This window comes from Podospora pseudocomata, chromosome 5 (genome assembly GCF_035222375.1).
Source record: "Podospora pseudocomata strain CBS 415.72m chromosome 5, whole genome shotgun sequence".
Classification (NCBI taxonomy): domain Eukaryota; kingdom Fungi; phylum Ascomycota; class Sordariomycetes; order Sordariales; family Podosporaceae; genus Podospora; species Podospora pseudocomata.
The window spans coordinates 2,308,245-2,325,056 of NC_085889.1; the positions used below are offsets into that span (position 1 = coordinate 2,308,245).

The 16,812-nt window shown below is 52.4% G+C and overlaps 3 protein-coding genes across 3 annotated transcripts; 2 read left to right on the plus strand and 1 right to left on the minus strand.

Moving 5' to 3' along the window:
- The first annotated feature begins 1,934 nt into the window (after positions 1 to 1,934).
- On the plus strand, positions 1,935 to 3,739 carry QC762_506110 (uncharacterized protein). Its single transcript, XM_062891032.1, has 4 exons — positions 1,935 to 2,185; positions 2,239 to 2,338; positions 2,398 to 2,544; positions 2,630 to 3,739. Exons 1-4 carry the CDS (start codon positions 2,167 to 2,169, stop codon positions 3,366 to 3,368), a joined length of 1,005 nt encoding a protein of 334 aa, XP_062742188.1. The 5' UTR covers positions 1,935 to 2,166; the 3' UTR covers positions 3,369 to 3,739.
- A 1,967-nt stretch (positions 3,740 to 5,706) lies between these two features.
- QC762_506120 (uncharacterized protein) lies at positions 5,707 to 6,858 on the plus strand (the record flags this gene model as incomplete). Its single annotated transcript, XM_062891033.1, has 1 exon — positions 5,707 to 6,858. One exon carries the CDS (start codon positions 5,707 to 5,709, stop codon positions 6,856 to 6,858), a length of 1,152 nt encoding a protein of 383 aa, XP_062742189.1.
- Positions 6,859 to 13,108: 6,250 nt separating this feature from the next.
- WC-1 (White collar-1 protein light receptor) lies at positions 13,109 to 16,293 on the minus strand (the record flags this gene model as incomplete). The annotated part of the gene is made up of 2 exons (XM_062891034.1): positions 13,109 to 13,531; positions 13,588 to 16,293. The coding sequence occupies 2 exons, from the start codon at positions 16,291 to 16,293 to the stop codon at positions 13,109 to 13,111; spliced, it is 3,129 nt and encodes a 1,042-aa protein (XP_062742190.1).
- Between the last annotated feature and the right edge of the window lie 519 nt (positions 16,294 to 16,812).

Below are 16,812 nucleotides of genomic sequence, written 5' to 3' on the forward strand. Positions count from 1 at the left end.
AATGTGACAAGGCCGGAGACTTGGGTTTTGAAGCCACTCTGGAAGCATGCTCGTTCTTGCTGTTTCCTATTACTGAGGTCATTTTGGTTCCCGCTTGCAGGCATAGTTCCTTCCCCAGTACGTCGAACTTCGCTGGGAGTTCTCCGAATCGTCCGTTGGTGGGAAGAGATGGGGAATGGAAGTCACAAATCTGAAAATACGTGAGGAAAGAACAGAGCAGGACACCGGGTGGTCTTTGGTCCCGAGGGTAAGTCCCATTGCATGTGTTGCCCTCCTGTCTGCGGAAAGCACCCTGAGCTGTAATTGAAGCATGGCTTGGGACTATCAAATCCTGGGTTGGCCACATTTCTCCAGGCAGAAGATATGACCGCGTAAATGTTGAACTCTGTGATGGTTCAAGATAACCTAAAGAAAGTCACTACACACTCTGGAAGATGTCAAAGAAAATTGAAACCATATTCGGACCATTAGGTAGCAGCCAGACAGATTTGGGGATAGGTGCTAACCTCAAACTTGGGCAAACAATCATGGCACTTTTGGTTATGCACGGGTAGAGAAAGAGGGAATTCAAAGTTCGCTTTTCCAAAAATTTTGAGTTCACAACTGGCGTCTTTGCAAGCTTTGGCACATTTTGCCAGGTGGGCTGAAAGCTTTTTTCACTACTCAATCGAATTCCAGACAATCTTTCCGAGGTTTAAAGGCGTTTCAAATTGCTGAGACGACCTCGGCCCTTGAGAAAGCGACCGCAAACAAGGAGCGAGCCTCTGAAAAGCCGATCCGAGTTCAGAGCACAGAGAAGAACTCGATGGTGACAACCTATCTCGACCTCACCTCGGATCATGATACTGCCACAATCAACAGCGGCATCACACACACCCCTCAAACAACAAAAGACAGTTCTCATCTCTTGCTTCGAGTAGTAATGGAAAAACTCGACACAAAGGCCCCGGGTGACACAACCAGTAACCTCCCCCAACCAAGTACCCCATCATCACCACCACCGCCGCCCCCCGAATCAACACTACGACAACGATGGAAAGCCATGACCAAAGTCCTCCTCACACCCTACAAAATCCCCGGCCCGCCCCCCCCTCGCACCCCCCAGCGACAGACCCTCCTCAACATCCTCATCGCGCCCGTCTTCTGGTTCAACATATCGCTCATATTCTGTGGTGTACGCCTTCTCCTGCCCATGGATTTCGACAAAGACACGGTCAGTCTTATGAAGCTGCACGGGCGGATTTTGTTGCAAGGTATTACAGGAGGGACAGTTCTCGATCTGGTGCTCTTGGGGGTGTGGTACCTGACGGGGGGCTGGCAGATTTGGGGGGGGGAGGTTTGCGAGGGAGCGGATGGCGGTGTGGAGGGGGTGGGAGGGGAAGGTTGGAATGGGGGAGGTGGAGAGGAGGTGTAGGGAGGTGTATAGGCCTTTGGGGATTTTGTTGGAGGAGTTGTGGAGGGGGTGGTTGGGGGATCCGGGGGAGGGGGAGAGGGGAAAGGGGGAGGGGGAGGGTTGGAAGTTGGGATGTGTTTGGCTGCTATTGGACTTTACTCTCTCTTTATTGTCGTTATGTGTCTATCGAGAAAAGGTGCTTCACGTCAAGGTAGTCAACTGTCTTTCTCTCTTTCAAAAAAGGGTTTTGATCAGATGATGGAAGAGTAAGGCTCTCTGGAACATGACTGGAAAGCATGCTGTTGGAGGAGGTACGAGTGCGGACAGACCATGGGCGAGAGACAGGGCAGTGCCGACGTCAGTCTTTCGGACAGGCTCTGTCTTGTCGTGCCGACTACCAGATTGGTGGGTAAGGCTGGACTGATGGGAGATGAAATCAGATTATCAGTTTCTCCATGTGCCGTCAGTCAGGCGTCCAAGAGATGGATTGGTTTGTGCTTCTGTGCATCGTATTCAGCGGGGGGGGGGCGATGCGATTGGTTGTTGGAAGAGTGAGGCACTGGGCGTGTGTGGCTTATCACCTTTGCTGCATGTGGACGCACGTCTTTGGGGATGGGAAAATCGCGAGATACGATGAGGGTGCTGTTGCGGCTGAAATAGGATGAATATGGAAATGTATATATCTCGCTCATGACGCCCACTGCGGCATGGGATGAGGAGTAACGATTTGGTCATACTCAACCACCACTGAGCACCACAAGATCGAAACCACGATGGAGTCAGGAGAATACGGTATGTTTTTCTGGATGGAGTTTGTCCGTGCTTACTTACAACCAAGTCAATAGTCCCTGGCAGTGTGTACTTTTACGCCCCCAACAAGGGAGCTGCCATCTTCTTCGCCATAGCTTTTGCTTTCTCTGGCTTTTACCACATCTACCAGTGCATGTACGACCAGGATTCAACTATACCTGTCATCACTTACCAATACTGATCGTAAACACCAGCCACTACAAGAGCTGGCGCCTAACCGGCCTCTATGTCTTCTGCGCCGTCCTATTCGCCGGGGGCTTCGTCGTCCGCGCCTGGGGAGCCTTTGACTACACCAACCTCGTCAAGTACATAGTCAGTGTTTGCCTCATCTACGGCGCACCGTACGTTGTTGACACCCCATCCTCTCTCCTCGCCCCCTCCCCCAAATCTACACATTCCGCTAACCTGCACCACCACCCCCTTCAGACCCCTCCTGGAGCTCGCAAACTACAACATACTCGGCAAAATCCTCTACTATGTCCCCTACCACTCCCCCATCCACCCCGGCCGGGTAATCACCACCTTCGCCTTCATCTCCGCCGTCATCGAAGCCCTCAACGGCAACGGCGTCTCCCTAACAGCAAACCAATCCCTCACCCCCTGGCGCCAACACATCGGCCGCGCCCTCCTCAAAGCATCCCTCCTCATCCAAGTCTTCGTCATCACCCTCTTCATCCTCCTAGCAGCCATCTTCCACCGCCGCTGTTATAAGTCAGGGATGCGCAACGCCAAACTCTACAACCCGCTCTACACGCTCTACATCTCCACCGCGTTGCTTTTTGCAAGGACAATCTTCCGGGTGGTGGAGTACTGGTCCATCGCTGAGCATGATTACTGGAAGCCGGGGTTTGATCCCAAGAGTTTGAGCCCGGCGATCAGATATGAGAGTTTTTATTATGTGTTTGAGGCGATGCTGATGTTGATTAATCATGTGCTGCTGAATGTAAGGCATCCGAGGATGTGGCTGCCAAAGAACACAAAGACGTACTTGTCTAGGGCGGATGGGGCGACGGAGATTGACGGGCCGGGGTATAAGGACGGGAGGCCGTTTTGGGTGACGCTTGTTGATCCTTTTGATGTGCATGGGTTGTTGGGTGGGAGGAAGAAGGATGGTGACTTTTGGGATGGGGATGGGGAACAACGGACGGGGAAGGATGGGTGTTGATGGTTTGGAATTGTTTTGGTCAGGACGAGCGGTGAAGGGAAGGAAGGCAAACACTTCTAATCGCTGGTGAGAGGTTCGGTCCGGTGTCTTGGGATTCTCCGTTGGCGTACGGCGTCAAGATGCTTGTTTGCCTGTTTCTTCAAGGGGAACCGAGATCCGATCATATAATGCGGTGGGCGGTGAGGCGCCGACGGGGAAGAGGCGGTTTCAGAAGCCTCAAAGGAATCCGCCAGATGAGTGTGTAGTTTTCATGGTCTTTTTCTAGAAGCCGCTGCGGTCATAGGGTGGGGTTGAGGGCGGCTTAGTCCCTCGGAAGGATGTATAGACTTTTTGAACGTGCACAAGTCATCGTGTTGAGCATTGATTTCGAATTCTTGAAGTTGACCGCCCCAAATGCTGTTTCGATCTTGACAAGAACTCGGAGCCGGCTTGCTGTTGGCCATGATACGAACGGACGAACAACGGGCGGAAGTCCTAACGATCAACCCCGGAGATGGCCTCAAAATGTCAAGGTCCATTTTCGTTGTTTTATGCGACCAGAGGCCAACACGCGAATGCCACACGAGGATTTATTGTGCGACTTCAAGTGCCAAACTTTGGGGGTTTTGGACGTCTATGTGTTAGCCAAGCCTCAAAATTTAGGACTTTGGGAGCCGATTGATATCAAGCGAAGTGGGACTGCAATTTTGTCAAGTATCTAAACAGCAGCTCTGTTTCTCATTCATGACGAGGGAGAAACCGCCAGTTGGACTCTTGAGAATCCTTCATCCTTGATGGCCACTAAGCAAGCAAGCCGGGCTGGTGATGGCGGAAGATCATCTGGCGTCGGCAACTTCCACCAGGCGAAAAAAAAAGGATGCCAAGATGAAGAACTACTGGTCATTGCGGTCATAAAATTGATTCGACTGAAGGACACGCGAAAATGTAGCTGGGAACGGGGTTCACCATGAGACTTCTAGACTGGAGGTTGATGAGGTTTGTGTGCCTGTCATTGTGGCTTGATGAAAGAGCACTGTCCATACTAAGTGTGGCGTTTGTGGCACACTTGTATGGGTTTGCCTTTTGGCTTGGCGGGGCACGGTCGGTGGCTTGAACGCCGTTGAAGATGTTCATTCTCACTCGGTTTGCTGTCGGTAGTGAGAAACAGTGCCCGGAATAGCATCCGAAGGTTGCCTATCTTTTCTCTACTTTTGTCAATTCCCTTTGTGAGGCGAGTGGTTTCTCCGCCTGACAACTCAGCCGGGCATTGAATCCTTCCGCTGTCATGTCCCCGCCCACACGCGAGCTGCGAGTTGCTGACTGCTAGCTAACATCAACCCTCACTCAACCCTCTCAGCACACGATCACGACACACGATACACGACCGTGACGCGAGCCAAGGTGACATGCTCCTCAAATGTCTGTTTTGTTTCTAGCATCTGCACCGTCTCAAACACACTACAGCCCGCCCCCGTCGCCCCTCATCCCCTTGTCCCCCCGTGCAATGAGACGCTGCTGCTTGTCACCTGCATGCCATGCCATGCTGCGGTAAATGCATATTCGGGAGGCGGTTTTCTACGGGCACTATACCTGGAGCCTAGTGGCCTCGTTGGTTCAGGTGCACAATTGCAGCGTCTTGTAGGTAATACAAGATTAAATTGTTTCTCAGTACCAACACAGCCTCGAGGATCAGCTTCCCAACTCGCCTCCTACTTTCGGCTCTTCCTTTTCCTCGGCCTCGGCCAACTCCCCAACACTGAATTGCGAGTTGTGGATTGCGAAGTTGCGAGAGGATCGCTGCTAGTTTCAAACGGCAGAGGCCGAGATATCGTTTGTCCGAGGTAGTTCCTTGGTGACAGTCAATCCCTCTGGCGCGGGGCTGCTTTGGTAACTTGGTACGGAGTAATTCGAAAGATTGATTGATTAATCCGCCTCTACCCGCTGAACCCAGCGTGCCAGTGTCCCGGTGAGGTGAGAGAAGGGCTAAGGGATGCCAGCATCGCCAGGCTGCCGTTTTTCCAACACACCAACCCATCAATCCCAATCCCACCCCTGTCGGCGGCGGTGCACCACCCGAACAACAGCACGCGCATCGCAGCGGTCATCTTGGGCCGCCCGCCTTTTCCATCAACCCCCCCTTGTGCCCTTGTGTGCCCCTGTGCCCCTGAACATTCCGTTTACCAAAACCTTATACTTCGGCTGTCGCCCACAAACCGCCGCATCAAACTACCGAGTCGAGAGTAGACATATCTTAGCGGCCTTCTCAGCTTATATCATCAGCCAGTGGTGCCTTCACCAACCTACCTATATGATCCTTTGGTAGCCACTTTTCTCCTTCCTTCCCAAGGGCTTCACGGTCATGGCAAACACAAGGGACACAACAATGGCCAACCCGTCAGCTTCAACGTCACAAGCACGGTCTGAGTGGAGGGGTCCCGAAATATATCTCCATCTCGAGTTTAGGGTCGCCTGGTCCAGGAAGCCACAGCCCATCAAGAACCACCAAGTTACATACCGATCTCGCGCCAGTCGTGAGAGGGCCCCAGCATTTCCTCGTCAGGTTCATGCTCCCAACACCAACTACCTCGCCGCCATCCGTGACTTTGATCAGAGACAGGCAGTACGCCGGAGCTTACTTGCCGAAGGCCAGCAAAGAGCCCACCATCAGTTGCAGGAGTACTACCGGGAGGACACACGGGGGAGACCACAGCACCAGATTCCCGTCATCCACGAGCCGGAGCAGGAGTCAGATCAACGTCGATCTCGAGCCGAGTCGGTTTCCTCACATGAGCGAGGAAGCTCAGCGCCCCCACCCATTGGCGATAACCCGTGGGACGTGAGCGTCCCGAGAGGACAACAGACAAAGGCTCTGCCCCCGGCGCCTTCCCAGTTCCGCTTGGGAGAGGGATCTGATCCATGGTCAACCTGGTCGCTGCCACCGGGCTTTGATCCGACAATCTCTTTGCAGGATGAGCCCGAAGACTCGGCACAACGACCACAAGAATGGGTGGCATCCAACCCTACCGAGGTCTCTACCTTCTCACCCGAACCCGCCCAAGCCACCACCCACGCGCGCGATCATGTGGAATCTGGTTCCGTCATGACATCTCCTTTCAGTCCCGAACACTTTCCCGACCAACCTGACACTGGTCGCGTACGGGAACTGGAGGCGCTCTCGGCAGCCATGATGACGGTCGACAACGGGTTCGAGAATCAGTGGTGGTATCAAGGGCGGCGAGCCCAGGTCGCCGAGGATGCCAATGAAACCAGAAGTCTGCATTCACCGAGGCCAGGAACACCGGAGCATGTCCAGCTGCACCGCTGGTCAACAGAGCCCATAGGCAGCCCCGAGACGATGAGTGCCACCGTCAGCGGCCAGACTCCTTCCCTGGCCCAGACTGGCTTTGTCTCTCCGATCACGGAAGCTGCGAGCCCTGCTCTGGGTTTTGGCACACTTCAACGGACGTTGTCGACGAGGTCGGAAGAGCTGTGGTTTTCTGAACGGGCATAATAGTGTTCTGGAGGGTTTTCCATTTTTTCTTGTTCAACTTGGTATTTATTAATGTGATCTAATGTACATGTATCTATGAATGGGACTCGCTCGGCTTTGTGACGTGAGTAATGTGTTTTTTGGAAGAAAAGCGTATTGTGGAATTATTGGGGAGTTTTGGGTCTTGATTTGGAGTTTCTTGGGGGGTTCTTTTTGGTAGTGACTTGTCTCTTTAGCTGAGCCGCCTGTATACAGCGTGGCTTTGTCATTGGCGATATCCAATGTTTAAGATGTATTCTGTTTCTGTCATTTTGTCTTAAGCTACTCCTGTGACAAGAAATGCTGGTTTCCAGCCGGCCCCTCTGCAGATAGATACCGAAAATAGAAAACAGCATTCCTGATGTTGACGGATAGGCAATGTGTCTCGAATTTCACATGGGGAGTATAAATCTATATACGGAAAACAACATCTTTACTTGCTCATCAAAGAAACTTGGAATGTTGACGAACTGAAACTTCATTCTTTCGTTGTGCTAGAGTCGGCATGTCTGTAGCTTAGCAAGCGCAACTGGAGTGTGTGTGCAAATAGATGGTGGCCCCTCGCCCATCTCCTCCTTCCGTTGAGTCCTCACTGGAGACTCCAGGCACTCATCGGAGAGTCTAGACTGAAGTTAGTGAAGAGCCTCAGGGGTAGGTAAGCTTGGGATGTTGGTATGTGGAAGCCTGGAACGCTTGACCGTGAGGTTAGGTAGGTAAGGTATGAGAGATTTGTTCTGGACAGAGAGGAGCTGGTTCATGATAGGTACATGCATGCGGCTTGGGAATCCCCGGACGGCTGACAACCTGCAGCTGTCGGCGTTTGATCTTTGGGAGCTGCCTGGCCGTGGTGGGTGAGCCGGGCTGAAGTGGTTGAGGAGGGAGGGGTGTAGTCTGCTCTCTTCATGGCATGGCAAGGGGGGTTGCTCGAGTGGGGTGTATGGCAGTCCGCTTTCTTGTGGCCTGGCGAGAGGGGGGTTTATTCCCCGTCTTGCATTCTTTGCCGTGATGTTACAGTACGAATATGTGAGTGACGCCGAGAATACTGAGAGGTTTTTTCTCGTTTGCTTCATCAGAGATGGTCGTTTGTGAACCTAGCCCTACGCTAGATGATGGGTAGATTCGGGCTTGTGATGGCCCGCCAGCCAAAGGGCCTGGTGAGTAAATTATTTCCCTTGCCGCTTGGTGATGTGGGTTACAGGCTGGAGGTCCCTTCTCGTTGCAGTAATTACCTTATCGTAAAGGAGGTTCGGTGAAGCTATGGCTGTTTGATGCCACTTCAGGGATGTATTGTTGGAGCCTGTTGACGGCCCTTGCAGTGGGTAATGTGGTATCTGCGACTTGGGCAATCTTCACTGTCTTCAGTGGGTCTAGCTTGACAGTATCTACCGTGGCCCTCGGGCTCGAGCAGGAAACGATGGGGGCCTAGCCTTCACAACGTTGCAGATGTATCTCAGCGGCGCCGGCTCGGCTCTGGTGGATGACTTAGGGGGCCTGGCGGCTGCTCGATAGCCTCAGGAGAAAGGGTGAACTGCTGAGGTGGAGGTGGTTTGTGTAGGACTCGGCCCGTTTGTCTCTTGGGCAATGTAGGTGATGCTACTCCGGGGTTGATCCATCGTGATCTTGAGGATGGTCTAGAGTGTAGCCGGCGGAAAGAATGATGAGCAGGGAGACATTTGAAGATTGTGATTCAGGGGTCTGGACATGAGTGTTGAAGCCGTCAGATGTTCTAGCTTGAGAAGAATCATTCTTGCTACAAGACCATGCCCATGCCGAGTTCTCGGTCATGTCGCCAGAGCAGTCCTTGACTGATAGCCCACTCTGTCAGCCATGAAGGCGAGGGGCACTGCCGCCCCTCACTCCACAGGACTGGCTGGCAACTCATTGGTGGTAAGAGCCAGAGGAAGAATACCACGCGGGCCTTGTTGTTTGACCTGATAGTTGGCGGAGGTTTGCGGGGAGCTTTACTCGGCTATTAATGGGGTGGAGATGGTCGTGGCCCAGCATGTTTGGCGGTAGCCAGTCTCTCAGGTGGTTACCATCCCCTGTCTAGACGAGGCTTGGGTATGAAAGGCAGCTAGGAGGCGACGCCCCGTGATTTCCCTCGAACCTTTGGCCTCATGAGCTTTGAATGATAAATGTCTTTTACCATGTCACTGTGTCCTTCGTCTGTGACGTTGCCATTGTGGGAACATCTGAAGCAGTCAGATCACAAAGAAGCCTGATCAAGAGGTAGAATGCCTCGTTATTGCCTTTACAGTTCCGATCATGCAGTGTGAATGTGGCTTTGTAGCGTCATGTAAAATGAGGGAGAAAAATAGTCGACGAGGTTGTACTGGGGGCGTCCTGAGAAAAGGCAGGGAACCTTAGGCTGCCAGATAGATATCTTGCAGCAGCTGTAACATGGTTGAGCCCAGGCCATGTCGGCTTCTTGCTGCATCGCCTGAGACCCCAGACTTGATCTGGACCGCCACTGGCCGCTGGAACACAACTGAGTGGTTCTGGTAGCACCGCTCAGAAACAATGTCGTCAGTTGGATCATCCCAAAGGGGTTACTGGACTACCAGGATCTAAACGCATGAGTGGGAAGGATGTACCGAGTGACATGGCTGACTCCTGAATAGTAACGAAAGATCTGTCAGTCACTTGGCCAGCATGTGATAGACATGATGTTGGAAAATAGAATTAATTGTAAATTTACCTACCTTGATGGTGTCGATGTCCACCCTGCCAAATCCTTCCAATCTCGTTGGCTAGCGCTTGTCGTTCCTTCCCCGTGAAGGGGCGGAGGCGGAGTTGGGGACCCATTTCCAGCAGCTACATCCATATCTCTTAGCTAACGACCTGACACTTTCGCAGTTGTTCTTTTGGTGAGATGTGACTGCCGGCTTGATATCGGGCCTGGACTGACGGCGGTAAGCACCGAAGTCATCCTCTTTGCAGATCTAGCCTTCTGTCAGCGACAGCCATCTCAACTATCCGCGAATCCTCAGCATCCACAGCATCGATACGGAGTATCTTCCTTCGTTAAAGCCGTAACGATTGCAACTCGCTCCTACTCCCGGTTCACCAGAAGAACTCGGCATGGCTTGGCCCCAAGAGGTTTAAACCTTCTCTCACTTCCCGCTGTAGCAGCCACCCAGGTCAATGTCTTGGTAGCCGACTACTTCAACCCCCTTAGGGTGACTTTCATGGCAAAGGAGGCTACTCTGGACGGTTAAAGACCCGCAAAAGACGTGTCGTGCAGAAAGGGGGCCAACACCATCCGTCCGATGATCTTTGGATTCCCGCTCCGCTCCGCTCCGACAACTGCAACGGCACCATGGCCGCTAGGTACCCTTCCATCCGTCACAGCCTCTTCTATCAACATACTGTCCATCCCATGTGCCCATCAAGAGGCCATTACAAGCACTCCTGCATGCAGCTGCGACCCCCTTCGACATGTGTGCCCTGGTCCGCAGTCCCGAATGTTGACAACGCCAAAAAGAATTCTGTTGCCTAGCTGTATGTATCCGGTGTGCCCAGTCAGGAACCAGGAACTTTTCCTTTTGGGTTGAAGGATTCGGGAAGAAAAGCTCACGCTCCGATACAAGCATGCCCATCGAATTATCGCAGTATCGAATATCACTCAATCCAAAGCTAGGGGCAGTACCAAACCCTGGTATCCAATCGGCAAGCAGAGATATGTGTTTGCCTGGTGAAGCCACATGCAGTCGAAGCTTGTGCAGATGATATTGTCTGTATCAGCACGGCGCGTGGAAAGTGTCTTTACAGGTCAGTTATTTTCCGATCAAAAACTCGAACTTCTCAAACATCTTGCTCATCATTCAACAAGACCGGACGTCAACCGCTGATGGGTTTTATTGGGGCGTATCGCCAAAACCAGTGCAACGTCTTTGATCTCCCCGTTCCCATCCCCACCTGGCCTTCTCCACCAACTATCGCCAAATATGGCAACTACCGGAGCGTTGTCAGTCGGAAACCGCTACTAACAAAGTTCCTCAAAGTTCCTTCTACCACGTTACCCCACGTTGGACCTCCAACGTTGTCATCCAAGGGTTGTTGATGATAAAGGGGGTAATCAAATATTTGAGGCTGAGTTATGCAGCAAGCCCCCCCTGTTATCTCCGTTGCTGACCCCAGTTTTACATGCACATCTCACCATATATGCAGTTGTCCCGCGTTTTTTTTAATTTCCAAGACAACAAGACACGGACGCGGGGAGAGAGAGAGAGAGATGTTTCATGTGTCCAGTTTCCCAAGATGTTGTGTTCATCCCAAGCCAGAAGCAGTCCCAAGTTGAGAGAGCACTGCCCCTCTCACGCGGTGAACCATGGTAGGGAAGAAATCCTTCCCGCTTCGTCCATCCACAATACTGCCGCGCTTTTCCCAATCTGGTGGGGAGGATGTGATTTGTTGGAGGGGTAGCTACTGAGTACTGATCAAAACATACAACTCTATGTGGGCATATGCACAATGAAGGAGATCAACGAAATTCCATGGCAAGTTTGGTTGCAAGAGAAGATGAGGATAAGATACCATGGCATGATCCGAAATAGCTTCTTGAACGGCCAATGTTATAATCACTGCCCGGCTAAGTCAACTTCGCCTTGCCGCATCGACACTTGTGAGAGTTTCTTGAAACGGATCCATCTCGTCATTGCCTAACTTCATGTGACTTACCATCACTTACTTACATAATGGAGGAACTAAAAAGAGAAGCGGGGATTCCGAAGTGAGACCCATGATGTCAGCGTCTTTCTTGTTACACTGTGAGGCGAAAACATCATCACCACATGTAAAAATAACGCGGTGACACTGAAAACATGTCTACCCCCTTTTCAAGCGCCACAGGGGGACACAATTAGGTATTCAGCCATCATCAGGCCATCAAGCTTTTCTACCCAAGTGTCGCTTGCACGACCAGGGAAAATATTCTTCCTTTGGGCCATCCACCACGTATCCCTTCAAGTCTATCTTGAATGCCAGCAGTTGTTGAGCATTTTCCTGTGTTTTCTACAGTCCACCAGCCAAACTCCAAAAAAAAAATTAATTATTTTTAAACAGGCCCGCCCACTGCAGCCCATCAAACAGCCTCTTTAGAGCTTGCAACTCTCATCAACACGACTCCCCGCCTATTAAGTTCAAGGTACAGGGCTCAGACGTGAATGAACTTGCTATGCCCGCAGAAAACAAACACACCGGCTCAAAACTTTACGGTCAAGATCACCAACGTCATCACTCCTACTTGAACACACACACAAACTCAACTCAACTGCAATATTTTACATCATTTTCTTCTTCTCTGCTTTCCTGGCCTAGGTAATTCCATAGATGTCCTCGAAAACACAAAAAGAGCTCTCAAGAAGTTTCTCTCTTTCCACCACAAAAAAGAAAAAGAAAAAAAGAAAAAAAAATCCCTTTCGTCTCAATTCATATCCCCCTAATCTTTCACATCCCTCAATTTGCGTTATGGCCTCTATGGCATCAACCCCCTTCCTACAATATATCGTACCCTATACCGCCTCCCGCCCTTCCACCCTCCCGCGTAGGTATCAAAAGTCTTTCTTGTGCGATCTAGTAATCCATCCGTCCCCCCACCCAAACCCCTCCCTGCCCCTTCCCGATGATGCCCAGCCCAACCAACCAACCCAACATACCGCTTTCATATTCCCAAATGATAAATCAACAACAACAACAATGTGTTTGTGCGTGCGTGCGTGTGATACCTAACAGTAACCACCATGACGATAACAAAAATTCCATGTCCTCCCTATAAACAACAACAAAACGTACACCCCGCCTACTAGAAGAGAAAATAAACAGACAAACAAGATGGAAATGTTCCAAAGAGAATTCGGGTATCAGCCCATAGTAAAAAGAAAATCGTGACAAACAGTGAGAATGTCGTGGTTGGAAAAAGAGTTGAGAGATTCTCTTCTTTACTCAAGGCCGTGTCGAAAATACTCCCCGACAAGACAAAACAACCCCCCCCCCTTCCCCATAACGCAACCGCAACGCAATGATTCATGTCATGAGGAAAAAAAAACCTGAGTTGTCAAATCTTTCGCAAAAAATGCAACACATTTTCCACCGGGCCATGCCAACCAAACCAAAATATCGTGACAAAAGGATTGTTCAGCAACAGCAGACAAATCAAAGCCTGAAAATATAGATCGGGCTAATACTGCCAGTCTATCTCCCAAGGGTCAACAGCAGTAGGGACAACCGCGTCCTAAGCGCTCATCTCTCGCTCTTCCCGGATAGACGTCATTTCCATGCCGCTGCCACCGAGACCGCTGCCGCCCTCGAGCATCGGCTGGCTCTGCGGCGGTCCTCCTCCTCCGTTTTCGCTTTTGATGTCGGGGGAGGCGGATGAGGTGGCCCCGGTTTTGCTGCTGCCATTTCCACCGGCCGTCGGGGTGGGGAACCCACTGCTGCCGTTGTCACTCGGGGTAAGCACGTTGGTGGGAGTCGCTGTCGTTGACTTGCTTCCAGGCTCGGTAGGCGGCGTGTCTGTCGTGGCTGGTTTGGTCGAGTTACTGCTGACCTCCCGCTGCAGCGGAGAGGCATGGGAGGGGGAGTTGCTCTTCTTGCTCTGCGCGTCTCCGCCACGGTTTGAGTTGCGAGGGGAAACTCTGCCAGTCTGTGCATCACGCTTGTCAGTGGTTAGCAATTTGTTGAAGCTGGGCGCTTGGTCAGGGCTCGACATACCTGTTTGGCCCATCTTAGACCGCAGCTGTTGCAGAGATCTCTCTGCCCGCTCGGTCCTCTCCGCCACTCAGGCGTGTTGCGTGTGTGGCAATTGGCACAGTCTCTAACCATGTTGCCACCGCCCTTTCTCCTCTTACGCTTCTTCCTGTTGGACAGCAGCTGAGCCAGCTCTTCGGCTAATAAGCGGTTGACCTTTTCCATTTGTCGCAGCTCGTACTGCCAGCTGGTACATCTCGTGGTTTTGAGCTCATCAAAGATGTTGTCATCCGATGCAAGAGCGATATCTTGAGTTCCACCTATTAGCTGACCTGCAGGTTGAGAGAAAAGGGCACCCTCAGTGCTGATCGTCTTGGTGTGACCCATCACGATGCCGGTCATTTGTTGTCCATCGTCGGATACGCTCGCCACCGACGCACCAGTCTTGCCAGCAGGAGCAATCGCGCGAGAAGAGGCCTTGAGTAGTTTCGTCTGAGCCAACAAAAATGTAGGCTTCTGACCCTCTTCGGCATCCCCAGGGTAGAAGGTCGTGTGCGCTTGCAAAACCTGGCCTCGCTTGTTCTGAATCTCGTGCTTGCAGCTGGCGATCTTGCCTCTCCTCGACTTTTCAATAGTCCGACCAAACTCCACCCGAGACTCTTTCCGCATGAGATCTTGCATGCTGGTTCCTTCGAGATCTTTGCGCTCAAGATCCAACAACGAGCGCACATTTGACGCAACGTACAAGAACATACCCGAGGTTGAGACCTTGGACCAGATCTCGCTGTCGCCGATACCTCCATGTTGATCCAGGTTCCGTTTTGATAGCGCAAAGATTGGACGCTTTCTGCCCACCAGAATGATACACTTGCGGCCCTTGCCCTGCTCGGAGAACAGAGTGCCGTGGCTCTCGAACCAGGTGTAGCCGCTATTTTTCCGTCGTATCCTGAATACGATGTTGACTGGTACATTTGCCTGTGCCTCCTTGAGCTCTCGCGTAACGGGAACAATGTCTGACGGGTGGCAGATGGATGCCAGCGAGTTTCCCATCAAGTCGTTGGTGTCGTACTCGAGAATCTTCTTGCACGACGGTGATAAGTAAAGGAACAGGCCCTTAAGCGAGAGCACATGCACAACGTCATCCGCATTCTCCAGCAACATCTTGTCCCATGACTGCCTGTGCCAATCTGACACGGCCCCCTTGGGGTTGAACTGCTGCAAAAGGGAAGATACGTCATCGATGGCCAGCGTCTGGCCGTTTTCGGGCTCCCATTGCGTCGAGCTTGGAGGAGTCCAGATGTATTGGCCAATATCGCTGTGGACGTAATTGACGTGCATGGCACCCCCTGACTCCTGTCCTGATATCGCATCAGGGCACTCGACCAGGTCGATCTGAAAGCCGATAAAGTACCGTATCGTGTTGGGGTCATCCCACGGGATGGGAATCATGGTGAGGAGGTTCAGGAAGGGCTTGCCGCCCTTCCGATAGTTGATAAGACTTTGCTGAATCTCGCGGCCTTCAGCAATGGCGTTCTTGAGCTTGAAGACGGCGTGGTTCTCGACAAACTCTCGCTTTGTGCCCGCCTCGACCTTGCCAGTGGGACTTTGGAGGAAGCGGCAGTTTTGTCCCACAATCTCGTGGCGAACGTAGCCCGTCAGGTTCTGGAAGTTATCCGACACGTAAATGATAGGGCAGTCTTGTAACTCAACGTCGCACACGACGAAAGCACAAGACATGTCCACAGCACCAATTTGAAGCTGTGCGTTTTTCCGCGTTGCCACGTACCACAGGGCCCGGAGCATGTCAAATCCGCTCTTGGAATATATGCTCTTTTCTTTGGAAGCATGTAGGCTGTCTGGGAGTGCCGGACCAACCGTGGTGGCTGGTGTTTGAGGGGTCGACACTGTCGCTACAGCACTGGGTTGGGCAGCACCCATCCCGGACAAGGTGTGACTGGTTCCTGACGCTGGCGAGCGGTAGGCTGTAGTGCCTGAAATCTCGCGTGTTAATGGCGGTGGCATGCTAGGCTGGAATTGGTTCATCTGAGAGTCCAACGTCAGATTATGCGGTCTCTGCTGAGGGCGATTGCCAAATGCGTCTTCCACGCCCGACATGTCGTCGCTCGTCAAAGTCAAAGGGGTGGTACCCATTCCCATGTCCATTGAAAAGTCAGGCGTAACCGAATCCATAGTCGTGGGAGGGTACTGGTGACCGAGGCCGGGCGAGTTAAAGAGGTTGAGTGAGGCAGGGTCGGTTCCCATCGCCTCCATGTTTAGACTAGAAAAGGCCATCATGTTGCCCATAATGTCGGGTGAAAGCGAAGCGAAGTCGTTTTGGTCCGACATGGCCATGAGTCCAGGCTGTGAATAGGGGCCAGAGCTCCCTGGCATGCTCGTCGGCATAGCTCCGAACCCCGCCATTTGAGGCGAATTCATATTTCCAAACTGGAAGTCCTGGTAATGGTCCGGGCTCCCAAAATCCATCATGGACAGGCGGCGATCCGCATCGGTTGTGAGCATGGCGCCGCCCTGAAAAGACTGAGGTATGCTTCTCCTCCTCCGCTGAAGCTCATTGTTGTTCTGACGGACAATCTCGTCCAGTGAGTCCGACACACCGGACAGGCCCGTCGTACTGATCATGCCCAGGTTCCGGCCGGCGTTTTGCTGCTGACCTCGGCGCTGAGCCTCCTCCTGGGCGAGCTGAGTCGTGTAAAAATTGTTGTTATTCATGGCGACCACGTTAGAATCGTTGCGCGCGCGATGGAGTGTGCGTATCTGAACGTGGTGCGTGTGGTGGTGCGTGTGGTGGTGCGTGTGGTGGTGCGTGTGTGTGACCGGGAAGCCAAGTCTGTCCCTCAACAATCAGGTAACCTAGCTATCATTGCCCCATCGAAGGACGGGGCAGCCTTGACGTCTCTCTATCGGACCAGATGGGCGGCGGCATCGAACTACTGCCAAGGGGAGGGGGGGGGAGGGGGGGCGGCGGCAGCTACCGGGGAGAGTGACCCGAGGCGGTCTGGATTTGGCGTAGGGCTCCGAAACGCAAGCAACGACGATAGAGAGAGAAAAATACGGCAGTGGCGGTCTATTTGTCAACTATCAGCTCCCGGACTCCCCGACGTTCTCGTTGAGCCCAACGAGCATATGCCATCTGCGGCAGCACTATAACAGAGGGGGAAGGGGAAAAGAAACAAAAAAGCAAAGTTGGCAGTGATGGTGGAGGAGTATGCGGACGGTAGAGATCGAACG